Source organism: Mobula birostris, chromosome 31 (genome assembly GCF_030028105.1).
Source record: "Mobula birostris isolate sMobBir1 chromosome 31, sMobBir1.hap1, whole genome shotgun sequence".
NCBI classification, from domain to species: domain Eukaryota; kingdom Metazoa; phylum Chordata; class Chondrichthyes; order Myliobatiformes; family Myliobatidae; genus Mobula; species Mobula birostris.
In genome coordinates, this window is record NC_092400.1 from 13508477 (window position 1) to 13521913 (window position 13437).

At 39.7% G+C, this 13437-nt stretch overlaps 1 protein-coding gene across 1 annotated transcript in view; it reads left to right on the top strand.

Moving 5' to 3' along the window:
* tesca (tescalcin a) overlaps positions 1–13437 on the top strand; it is a 48432-nt gene that overhangs the window by 31470 nt on the left and 3525 nt on the right. The window contains exons 5-7 of the mRNA XM_072247867.1: positions 761–822; positions 2196–2300; positions 10808–10855. Coding sequence (XP_072103968.1) covers positions 761–822; positions 2196–2300; positions 10808–10855 — 215 coding nt within the window. The remainder of the gene's footprint in view (positions 1–760; positions 823–2195; positions 2301–10807; positions 10856–13437) is intronic.

Here is a 13437-nt window from a genome sequence, read left to right on the forward strand (position 1 = left end):
GTTCAATATCTTATGTATGCCAACAATTACAACTGGGAGATACATTAGAGGCAGAGGGTAGGGACTGACTTACCACATTTAGAATTTGAATCCAGGAGCATTTCATTTTTGCATTTTCTAGCAGCTGTTAAAATCTAGGCCAGTACTTGTTTTCACTCTATTTAACGCGGTTGTTTGTGTAATTAGGTTATTTTCAGATGTTTTGCATCTGTTTATTCACTGGCCAATTATATCAGAAACAGAGCACTCAAAGAATTTCCTTTCTAATACCAATCGTTTAATTGTGATGTTTGTGTGTGTTATCATTGTTTTTGTGCTAGGGAGGGGGTTTGGGGGGGATGATGTTCTTGTTGCATTTTGTGCAGGGGAGGGGGGTCTGGGGGTCAATGATCTGTTAGTTTTTTGTGTGGGGGAGGGGATTTGGGGGCCAATATTTTTCTGTGGGGGAGGTGGTTTGGGTGGATTGATGATCGTCTTGCTGTTTTTCTTGTTTGAGGTGTGTTTGCTTTCTTTTTGAACTGACTTCATTGGTTTTTCTTTGTTTTGTGGCTATCTGGAGAAGAAGAATCTCAGAGTTATATTTTGATAATAACATGAACCTTTGAACCTTTTCAGACACTTCACACTAACTTCAAGTTGAGGTTCTGGTGGGCAATTTTGTAATTTAAATGTGTTTTGTGTATTACATTGTTTGAATTTTCAATTCTGAGTCTTTCCTGTAAAGTTCCCTCACACTAACTGAAACTATCCTCTCTTCCAGTTTTATTTCACATGTATGACACTGATAGAGATGGAAAACTCACCTTGGAAGAATTAAGAGAGGTTGTATTGTCTTGCTTTTAAATCAAAGTACATGAAGGCTGCTCTGAAATCTGTGCCAAACTAATGTTAATTAAATGCACATCCCAACAAGCATCCATATGAAAGTCTAACATTGAAAAAAATTATGCAAACCAAGTTGTGTTGAATTATAATATTGATGAACTCACAATTCATAAGACCATTAGACATCGGAACAGAATTAGACCATTTGACCTCTCAGGTCTGCTCTACCATTCCATCATGGCTGACTTATTGTCCCTCTCAACTTCATTCTCCTGTGTTCTCCTGGAATCTTTGGCACCCTTACTAATCAAAAACCAATCAGCTTCCACTTTAAATATACCCAATGTCTAGATCTCCACATCCATTTGTGGCAATGAATTCCACAGATTCACTACCTTCTGGTGAAAGAAATTCCTCCTGATCTCTGTTCTAAAGGGACGTCCTTCTATTCTGAGGCTGGGTCATAGACTCCCCTCCTATAAGAAATTCTAAGTCCCATCTGATGATATAGATTCATTCAATATAAGCGATAAAATTTAAATACAGCAGCTGGATAACCAATATCCTTTAGGGAAGGAAGCTTATTGCCATTGCTCGGTCCACACCAGAACAATGTGGTCAGCTGGTAATTACCCTGGGAAATAGCCCAGCAAGACCTTGGTTCAAGAACAATTGGGGCTGGTTGATAAATACTTACCTTGCCAGCAAAAATCTGCATTCTGTGAATGACTTTTTGTGATTTCCTGCATCCTTATCACTTGGCACGCAACTCCCATTACTGGCTTAGGGTAAAACTCAGCTCTGAGTTACAGTACCCAAACCTGCTGCTGTGTTTCCCTATATTTGAATAATGACTTAATGGCTGCAAAATTTGCACCTTGCAACAGTCAAAGAACGTAGCAGAGGAGAGCGCAGGAGCAGGCTCTTCACCTCAGAATTATTTTCTAAAAAGTGAACTGCTCTTTTCAATGTAAAGAGAAGTGACAATTGTAAATAAGTTAAAACCTGCCATTTGGTCTCTGAGCAACACACATCAAAGTTGCTGGTTAACGCAGCAGGCCAGGCAGCATCTCTAAAAAGGGGTACAGTCGGCGACGTTTCGGGCCAAGACGTTGACTGTACCTCTCCTAGAGACGCTGCCTGGCCTGCTGCGTTCACCAGCAACTTTGATGTGTGTTGCTTGAAATTCCAGCATCTGCAGACTTCCTCGTGTTTGCATTTGGTCTCTGAGTTCAAGCATCATTTTGAGTCCGTTAGTAAGGGCCTCATGATATGGAACATCCCAACTTACCTTCTGCCTTAGAGAATACTGTTGATTTTCATTGTCCTCTGTGATAGATATAAATCAATCAAATTTTCCTTTTTTTCAGATTGTAAAAGAACTATTATCCAAGAAACCTTCGACGGAGAAAACTTCCATATCAATTGCAGATGCTGCAATGTTGGAGGCTGCAAACATCTGTAAAGGACAAATGGTCTGTAACATTTCAGATTAATTTGCATAGTTGGATATTTCTCAGAACATTTGATTCCATTTCCATCAACTCCAATCTGTTTATAACTAAAATCTTCAGAACTTGAAGGCAGAGGAAGTAGGAAGTACAATAACTTCAGTGTGAAAAAAAATTAGCTTTTATTATGGTCCCCCATCAAGGCTGAATAAGGTTATCAAATCGTAAGCTCCAGGTAGAATTATTCTGTTTACGGATGGTACTTGGTGATCTGTCTGTGAGATCTTATCTGCATGCATCAGTACCATTTAAAAGTTGCAGATGAACTGAATTTGATAGAAAGTATATTATCATTTAAAAAGTTTTGATAACTGTGTAAACTGTAACTAAAGCATTACACATATTATAAACATAGCTTAGAGCAAGAGTTAACCACCAGCATCAGTACTACTTCATCAGTATTCGTTACTTGCCCTGGTGTTAAAGAGCTCTGCTGAATGCTTTCATATAGAGGGTCTGAATGAACTTATAAAAATTAACTATTTGTCGCATGTGAGAAAAAGAAAACCTAAACACATTTCACTGGTTTTGCCATCAGTACACTGGCTTCTTGCGTCATTTAGGATCAACTTTAAAATACTCTTGATTGTGTAGAAAGCTCTGAATAATCTAGTTCCTCCATGTATTTTGGAGTGTCTTTCCCCTTACATTCCTGATCATGATCTTAGATCCGTGAATTCTAGTTTGCTTGGTGTTCCTAGAGCCAAGCATATAAGAACTGGTGATGTGGCCTTTTGTTCTTACGCACCAAAAATCTGGAATACTCTTCTGACTGAGATACACCAGGCCAGTATTGTGGAACTTCTCAAAACACTTCCAAAAGCCTACTTTTTCAATTTGGCCTAATTTTAGGATTATTTAATTACTTATATAATTTGGTATATTCAATTACATTTTATTCTATGATTTTATGATTTTTAATTTGGTCTAATTTTTATGATTTATCTTTACAATCTAAGTAAAGCACTTTGAGACTGCATCTTAATGTATGAAAGGTGCTATATACATTAAATAAAGTTATTATTATCATGTGCATTGAAATATACAAGGAAATATATCATTTGTGTCAACGACCAACACAGTTCAAGGATGCGCTGTTGTCTTAAGAACAGGACACTCCACACTCCTGACTGCATCATACCATTGTTGGGAAGTATTGAGAACATTGATGACATATGGCATCCATTTGGGACAAAATGCCAACAATGTCGAGGAGAGTATTTCAGATGTTTTAGTGCTCACCCAGGTGTTAAGACCTTAAGATATAGGAGCAGAAGAAGGCCATGCAGCCCATCGAGTCTGCTCTGCCATTCAATCATGGGCTGATCCAATTCTTCCAGTCATCCCCACTCCCCTGCCTTCTCCCCGTACCCTTTGATGCCCTGGCTAATCAAGAACCTATCTCTGCCTTAATTAAGTACACCCAATGACTTGGCAACAAATTCCACAGATTTACCACCCTCTAACTAAAGTAATTTCTTCGCATCTCTGTTCTAAATGGATGTCCTTAAATCCTGAAGTCGTGCCCTCATGTCTTAGACTCCCCTACCATGGGAAATAACTTTGCCATATTTAATCTTTTCAGTGTTGACTTGTAGCAATTTACGACTTACAGAGAAGTTGCAGAGGGAAATTAGTTCAGAAATTGGCAGAGTTTTTAAAAATAATTTTGGTTTAACTTAAACAAGTGTTATGTCATTAAACTGTACCATCTATAACTGAAACATTGTACACATATGTGGAACAAGAATGCTGAATACATCACATGTTAAAAGTAAAGAAGATGAGCGGCAATTCGACCAATACATCGTGGGTTCAGCTGAGGAAAAGAATGTGAAGCAAGTTCATTAAGATGAACATACTTTATACTTCATTGTCGCCAAACAATTGATACTAGAACGTACAATCATCATAGCGATATTTGATTCTGCGCTTCCCGCTCCCTGGATTACAAATCGATAGTAAATATTAAAAATTTAAATTATAAATCATAAATAGAAAATAGAAAAATGGAAAGTAAGGTAGTGCAAAAAAAAACTGAGAGGCAGGTCTGGATATTTGGAGGATACGGCCCAGACCCGGGTCAGGATTCTGATTCTGGCAGGGATTGTTGGAGCAGGTGCCACCTCCCAATCTTATTCACAAACCCCAAATGCCTCAGAAACACAATGAGTAATTTTACCTGATGACATCTGCTCCTGGCTGAAGGCTACGGTTACCTTATAAGGTAACTGGAGAATGCATCCCAACAGGTGTATGTAACAGGTCTAGAGGAGAGATGGATGAAACGTGGAAGGGTGTGTGACCTGAAATATTAACTCTTTCTCTTCGCACAGATGTGACCTGGCTGATTAATCCAGCATTTTCAGTTATTGCTTTAAATTCTAGGTAACATTTGTGCCCCCCCCCCCCCCAAATAAAGTTCCTCGCTGCCTTCAAAACATTTTGGGTGGAATTCCTGCAACATGACGCATGGGAAATGGGGGAAAAAAGTCATAATGCAAGAGGGATGGGGTGGTAGAGGATGGTAGATGACAGGTGCAACTGGATGGAGAGGGGATAATAGGCAAGTAGGAGGAAAAGTAGCATGGGAAAGGTGAGCAGAGGTGTGAGTGTGTGAGAGGCAATTAGCAAGAGAGTGTCGCTCCCACACCTACCTGTCAGCTCTCCTTCGCATTCACAAACAAGAGAAGATCTGCAGATGCTGGAAATCCAAGCAACAAACACAAAATGCAGGAGGAACTCAGCAGCACCTGTGGAAAAAAGCAGTTGACGTTTCGGGCAGGGATCCTTCTCTCACTGACCCGCTGTCTGCATTTTCCATTGCCACGGAGCATCTAATGTTTCACTGAGGCAGCTTCCACCATCATGATGTGAAAATTTAATTCTCTAGCCCAGATCCACTCTCCTCCCACACTCACTGACCCATCCATCTAAACTTCCCCTCCCTTTGTTCATCCTGCCCTATCCCCTTTCTCCTCCTGGTTCTAGCATCATCCCCTGCCTGTCTGTTTCCAACTACTATTTACAAGCCCCTATCCCAACCATCCACCCTTGGATTCGATGACCTTTCTTTGTGCTGCATTGGAATCTGAGTGGGGCCACACAGCAACAACCTCTCCCTCGTATTTCAAGCTAGCGCTTCCCAGCCTCTGTCCAAACCCCATCATCCCAGTCTAATCCCCCATCCCACCCTCATATTTTCCCCTTTTCCCTCTCAGTCCTGGTGCAGAGTTCAGGCCTGAAATGTTGACATGTACTTTTTGTCTTCATGGATGTTGCTTGGCCTAGTGTTCTGCTTCTCTTCCCACAGATGCTGCCTCGCCTGCTTTTTGTCTTTTTTTAAAATCCCTTACCTAGCATTTTTTTTGTAAACAGATCAAAGTGATGTAGTCTATTAAATCTGTGTTTAAAGGGCAACACCCCTTAATGTGGTTCGGTGTATTCCTCTAAACCAGTATTTCTTGTTCTTCCCATGCTAGTCTGAATGAACTTACACAACACAGATAATTTTAATTGATCATTATCCAGCATTTTAAGTATATTCAAGATTTTAAATTGTGTAATGTCATTTCCAGTACACAAGTGTAAAGAAGATGGAAATAATTGTTACTCCAGATTCCGATACAGCGCAAAGAAAAAGCAATAAGGAACACAATAATAATAAAGACACAATAATTATAAATATCAACGATAGCTTAATTTAAATGGATTGATAGTATGTCCATGAAGTGATGCTAGGCACAGGAGATACTGTACATAAGGTGACTGACAGGAAATGATCAAGTAGTGGTTGGGGAAAGTGGCTGTTTTTGAGGCTGTATGCTTAGCTCCCTGCTGTACTCACTGTATTACTGATGACCATGAGGTCATCAATGCCATCTCAGTCCTGGTGAGGCACAGCTTCAATGCCATCTTTAAGTTTGCCAATGGCACCACTGTCATTGGCTGAATCAAAGGTGGTGACGGCTGAACGGTGCCACAGAAGCAAGCTCTCACTTGATGTCAGCAAGACCAAGGAGATGATTGTTGGCTTCAGGGAGAGGAAACTGGAGTTTCGTGGATCAGTCCTCATTGGAGGATCAGAGATGGAGAGGGTCAGCAACTTTAAATTCCTCATTGATATCATTTGAGAATATCTGCCCTGTGTCCAGCATGCCATTACAAAGAAAGCACTGAAGCACCTCTATTTCCTGAGAAGTTTGCGAAGATGATGACGTCTTCTAAAACTTCGACAGTCTTCTCTAGATGTATGGTGGAAAGCATAGTGACTGGCTGCATCACAGCCTGGTATGGAAACACTAATGCCTTTTTATGGAGGAGCCTACGAAAACAAGTGGATACAGCCCAGTCTATCACGGGTACAGCCCTCCCCACCATTGAGCACATCTACACAGAGCGCTGTTGCAAGAAAGCAGCATCCATCATCAAAGAGCCCCACCATCCAGGCCACTCTCTCTTCTTGTTCCTGCCATCAGGAAGAAGGTACAGCAGCCTCACAACCCACACCACCAGGTTCAGGAACAGTTATTACCTCTCAGCTATCAGCCTCTTGAACCAGAGGGGAGAACTTCACTTGTCCCATCGCTGAACTGTTCCCACAACCTATGGACTCACCTTCAAGGGCTCTTCATCTCATGTTCTCAATACTTATTGCTTACTTATTTATAATTTTTCTCTCCTTTCTGTATTTGCACAGTTTGTTGTGCTTTTTTATTGCACATCAGTTGTGGTACATCCCCCCCCTCCCCCTTTTCCTTCTCCCTGGGCCTCCTGTCCCATGATCCTCTCATATCCCGTTTGCCAATCACCTGTCCAGCTCTTGGCTCCATCCCTCCCCCTTCTGTCTTCTCCTATCATTTTGGATCTCCAACTTTCAAATCTCTTACTAGCTCTTCCTTCAGTTAGTCCTGATGAAGGGTCTCGGCCTGAAACGTCAACTGTACCTCTTCCTAGAGATGCTGCCTGGCCTGCTGCGCTCACCAGCAACTTTGATGTGTGTTGCTTGAATTTCCAGCATCTGCAGAATTCCTCGTGTTTGCCTTTCACTTGATTCTATCGTGTTTCTTGTATTTACTGTGATTACCCACAAGAAAATGAATATCAGGGAAGTATATGGTGACATATGTACTTTGATAATATATCTACTTTGGTCCCTGCGTGGATGCTATGTAGTCTGCTCCCTGATGGGAGTGGGACAAACAGTTCATGAGCAGGGTGGGTGGGATTCTTCACGATGTTACTGGCCCTTTCCCAGCACCTTTCTATATATGTGTCCTTGATGCAGGTAGGCTGATGCCAGTGATGTGTTGGGCAGTTTTAACCACAATTAAAAATAAAACTCTGGATAGCCCTTTTACACTGGCATAAAGTAAAATGAGATCGGTTTAGTAAAATGAAAAATGATATATCAATGCGAGTATGTTTTACAACTTCTATCAACACACTCCATGGAACCTTCTCCCTCCCAGCAGAATTAGTTCCCCGCCACAAGGTTAATTCAGAAGAACCTATGCTTTCTACTGTATTACTACAATAAGGGCAGTTATTCCAGCAATAAGTTATGATATGACAGATTGGGTTCAGAAGATTCTAATTCCCAGGAATTCTACTTACATTTTAGCTTGAAAGTATATTAGCTATCAATACCAAACGCTTCACTCAAGGATTGTATACTTCCTCAATACACATGAAATTTCTTGTATGCTTCTGCTTTTTAAAAATAATCTATAGACACAAACATTGGGATTGCAGTGCTTTTAAGAAAGATGTCTACATACTGTATCTGAATTTTTCATAGAATTGTTCGCTAACAAAAAAAGGCATATTAAGGATAACTACAATTTAAAATTTTTGCACAGGAATGTATTGTTTTATTGCGATGTTAACTCTAATTACAAATTGCAACACCAAAATGATGCAGCAGGTATAGTAGACAAGGTGCACCATCAAGTCTTGATGGTGCTTCAATGAAATGCTAAATGTTAATTAATTTATCACAAAAACTATTCAGCATTAGAAAACAGTTTGCGAAATTGTTTCTGCAATACTTGGAGTTTACACTAAATATAAAACCAAGTGCTTAACCAAGGGATTACTTTTCATTGAAACTAGATTTATTCATAGAGCATGATAAGACGTAATGTGATTAAACTAACATGAGAATTGTCTGGTGGTATTCCAGCACAGCTTTTAAAACGAATTTAGAAAAACAGGAAAAGGCAGTCATATTCAACAGGTCAGGCAGCATTTGTGAACACAGAAAGAGAGAAAAGTTTCAGGAAGGACTTGTTATCTAAAGCAGTTCAGTGATCAAAAGCCAGTGTATTTTAGGCTGCAGAGAGGGATGGGGCAGAGTGAACGATAGGAAATATATGTGATTACATGGAGAGGAAAGTTCTCCAACTGACAAATTTGTTTTCAATGCTGCTCAAGAGAAGAAATTCAACGTGTTAATCACAGTTGATTTATCTGGAGGACTGTACACCCAGTGGCTACTTTATTAGATACCTTCTTTACAAAATAAAGTGAGTGCATGGTTGTGGATGTCTGTTGCTGTTGCCCATTCACTTCAAGGTTTGATGTATTGTGCGTTCAGAGATCCTTTGCACACCATTGTTGAAACACAAGGTTATTTGAGTTACTGTTGCCTTCTTGTTGGCTTGGACTAGTTTAGCAATTCTCCTCTGACCTCTCTCATTAACAAGGCATTTTTGGCCACAGAACTGCCACTCACTGAATGTTATTTGTATTTCACACCATTCTCTGTAAACTCTAGAGCAGGGGTTCCCAACCCAGGGTCAATGAAACACTTGATTAATGGTTAGGCTCCATGAGATAAACAAGATTGAGAACCTCTGCTCTAGAGACTATTGTGTGTGAAAATCCCAGAAGATCAGCAGTTTCTTAGATACTCATACCACCCCATCTGGCACCAACAATCAAAAATCACAAATCACATTTCTTCCCCATTCCGATGTTTGGTCTGAACAACACCTGAACTTCTTGACCATGTCTGCACACTTTTATGCATTGGGTTGCTGCCACCTGATTGGCAGATGAGATATTTGCATTAACAAACAGGTGCAGCTAATAAAGTGGCACTGAATGTAAACGGGGGAAAATGGATGAGAGTAATTTGAAAGAAAAAAAATGCAGGAACTGTGAGATATAGAATGCCTCCAACACTGGATATCCAAAAATGGGGAAAAATCTGGAAACATTAAGCATATGAGATAGTGACATGGAAAAAGAAACAAATGGGTCAATGTTGCAGTTGGAGAACATTAGTTCACTGACAAACTCAGTCAAGACTGGCTATTTGAAACTGTTGAATTTAATATCAAGTCCCAGGAGTGCAACACGCTTAGACAGAAGACAAAGTGTTGTTCCTCAAGCTTACATTGTAGATCAGGAGGCAAAGGTAGAAAAGTCAGAGTGGATGTGGGCAGGAGACTCAAAATGACCCTTGCAGATGTTCTGTAACAGCATTTGGTTTCTCCAACATAGAAGAAATCAGACCACCATAAACATTAAATGCGGTGTACTATATTGGAAGGGATGCAAGTGAAACTGTGCTTCATTAGGAAAATGTTTTGGGCTTCTTGAAGGTGGAAAGGGGCAAGGTAAAATGACCAGCGTTGTATCTCCTGTGTTTGCATGGTCAATTGCCATGGGGAGAATGGTTGCCAGAGATGGAAGCACAAACCAGGAAATCCCATCAGGATGCTGGAGAACAGAGGGGAGATGTATCTCATGGTGCAATCTCTGTAGACAGTGGAAATTATACATGATGATCCATTGAAAGAGGAGGTTGATGGAGTGGAAAGAGAATCCCTATCCTTGTTCTGGCTTTATAGAAGGAATGAAAGGGCAAGTCCAGTAAATAGAACAGAGGGAGATGAAAGCCCCTCTATTTTAAAGGGAGAACTGGAAATGGCGAAGTGGTTAAATCTTATTCAAATACTTTAGAGGTCACAAAGGGAATTACTTCAATTGATAAAGAGAAATTAAAGTCGGAAAGTCTTTACTTGAAGTGTAGTAAAAGTGCATATGTGCTAAATGCATGGTGATTTACGTTGACCTAAACATTTAACCCTAGCATCCATCCTCTTCACCACCAGCAAACAATAAGGCTTCTTTGGCAGTTTCAACACTCTCCAACAAGAAGGGCAAGAAGTAAATAGAAACATCTCAACCAAGTCATACTTGATCCCGATTTGGAAATAATCACCTTTTCTTCAACAAAAACCCAGAATTTCATTAACTAATAGCAACCCCATTGAGAACAAAAGTTTTAAAAAAATGAAGATGTGCATAAATTCTATAAATATAGGCATGCTGCATATTTGAAATGTTTGCCGGCATAAATTTGATAAGATTCATCACATTTTTTTAGTCTTAAGAAAAGTATTCACTTTCATATATGTTTTATTATATTTCATGTTAATTTTTGTTTGTTTATTCTTCAGGAACCTGATGAACAGTATGAGGAAATAAACTTTCAGGACTTCCTTCAGGTTTGTGTTTTTCTCAACAGGAAGTGAAAGTAGGCTTTAATATTGACCAAACACTTCAGTAACATCACATGAAGTGAATAAATGCTGATCATTTTAAGTAGCTGGTTTTGTTAGTTTTCAGCAATGTTGTGATTACAATATTTGAGAAAGCCATTCAGCATCTTGATAGATTCAATGCTCTTTTGGATTGGTGGGGGAGGGGGCAGGAAGAGTGTTTAACACAAGCAAGAGTTTCCCCACAACTGGTATAGGGTTATCTGCCAATATTCTGCAGGGTTCAGGACTGATTTTCGGGTGCCTCTATATCAGAATCAAGTTTAATATCACCGGCATATATCATGAAATTTATTGTAGGCGTCTTACATATTTTAAATGTTTACAGGCATAAATTTAATAAGATTCATCATATTTCCTGATGCCTAATTGATGAAGAAATTTGTTGTCTATAATCACTATTATAGCTTTGAACTGACTTCTCCAGATGAGCAGATATGGATAGGATGTTCCTAGTTGTTAAGAAGAGTACTAACTTTCTCGTGACTATGTCTTCACATTGGATCTTCGAATTTCCTGTGTCCTTACCACAGAGAACTATTATTAGTGGGTGATCTTGAGACATGCACTCAGCCTGTCCCAACCAAGTCTGAGAAATATTTAAGAGCTCATATCTGTATCAGTTCTGTAATATATATAACCCCAAAATTAGTAACTTGTTTAAATGTAAACAAGTGTTAGCGGTCAGTTGTTTTAAATTGAATTTCAGTTCCACATTACTTCCCCACCCCTACCACTTCATACATTTATTCTTCATGTTTAAAGTCCCAGCTATCTTTATCTTTTGCACTGTTGCTCCCAACATCTATGTCGGACAACATTTTATTGGCAAAGCCATCAGTGAAAACAAATTGAAAAAAATAAATGATAACATCAGACATGTATCCATAACAGCAATTCAGTAACATCAGTTTTTTAAAAAATGACATTTTGGTTAGAAGCCTGGAAGAACTTGCATAATTTAATCTCTGCCTAAGTTGCCTTTTGCTTCATGCTCTCCCTTGAGTCTTCTTAAAATTTTCAGCTTCCATCCTCTGCATTTAAAAATGATTGTGTCCATTTCCATCTAACGGCCCCCTCACTTTGGGGCTGTATGGTAGCATAGTGGTTAGCACCAACGCTTTGTAGTACAGGCAAACCAGGGTTCAATTCCCACAGCTGCCTGTAAGAAGTTTGTATGTTCTCCCTGTGACCATGTCAACTTCCTCCGGGTGCTCCGATTTCCTCCCACAATCCAAAGATATACCAGCTGGCTAGGATTAGATCGGTAGATTGCTGGGTAGCATGGTTTGAAGGGCCAGAAGGGCCTATTTAGCAATGTATCTCAATAAATAAACAATAATAAAAAGAAAAATCAGGAAATTGGTGCAGGCACCATTGCAATCAAAAGTCACAGTCCACAATCTTTATTGTTAAGTGACAGTAAATCCAGGATATTACACAGTAAATTAGGAACCAGGTGCGATTTATATGGTCTCGGCTGGTACTCATTCTGCCTTCACTGGATTCCCCCACATTGACTGACAAGTGCTGTCCTTTTGCAGGCACATGACACTAACAATCACAGGATCTGTACACTAGGTACAGCCTTTTGTGGCCCTGGTAGTAGTTGCACTAACAGACGAGGGTCGCCATTAAGCATAACTGCTTCATTTAACCCTTCACAATCCCAGTTTCCTTGACCCCTCCATTCTTACTATTTTCGCATGTCCATGGCATATTACAGGCCATCAGGAGTGTTCACTTCAACACTGACAAGCTTCCCAGCAATAGTATTGAGTAGAACACACAAACCAAGTACTAATTGTAAATACGAAAAAATACATTAGCAATTATTGAAGTGCGAATATGGCCATACTTAGTACTTTATTTTGATATCACCCAGAACAGGATTATGATATGGATTTTTTTTCACCGACTCTCCTATGTTGATTTGTATTGAACACATTAGAATATGGCTAGCATTTCCTATTGGCATCTAAGCATGTACAGATGCGAGAAAAAGTTTGTGACCCCTATGCCATTACCTGGTTTTCTGTATTAGTTACTCATAAAATGTGGTCTGATCTCCATCCAAGTCACAATGATAGACAAACACAACCTGTCTAAACTGATAGCACACAAACAATTGTACTTTTTCTCATCAATACTGAGGACACCATTTAAACAATCGCAGTGTAGGTTCACAAAAGTATGGGAACCTCCGGGGTAATGCCTTCTGCAAAAGCTATTTGGAGTCAGGAGTTCCAATCAATGAGATGAGATTGGAGATGAGAGTTGTAGATGTGCCCTGCCCTATAAAAAACATACAAAAGCAGGTTACTGACAGAGCCTGCTCTTTTCAAGAAAGATCTGTTTATGTGCACCATGGCTCAATCAAAACAACCTTCAGAAGACCATAAAAGAATTGTAGAGATGCAAGAAGCCGGAAAAGGCTACACAAGCATTTCTAAAGACCTGAGTGCTCATCAGTAAGAGAAGTTGTCTACAAATGGTGGAAATTCAGTACTGTTGCTAGGAGTAAGCAT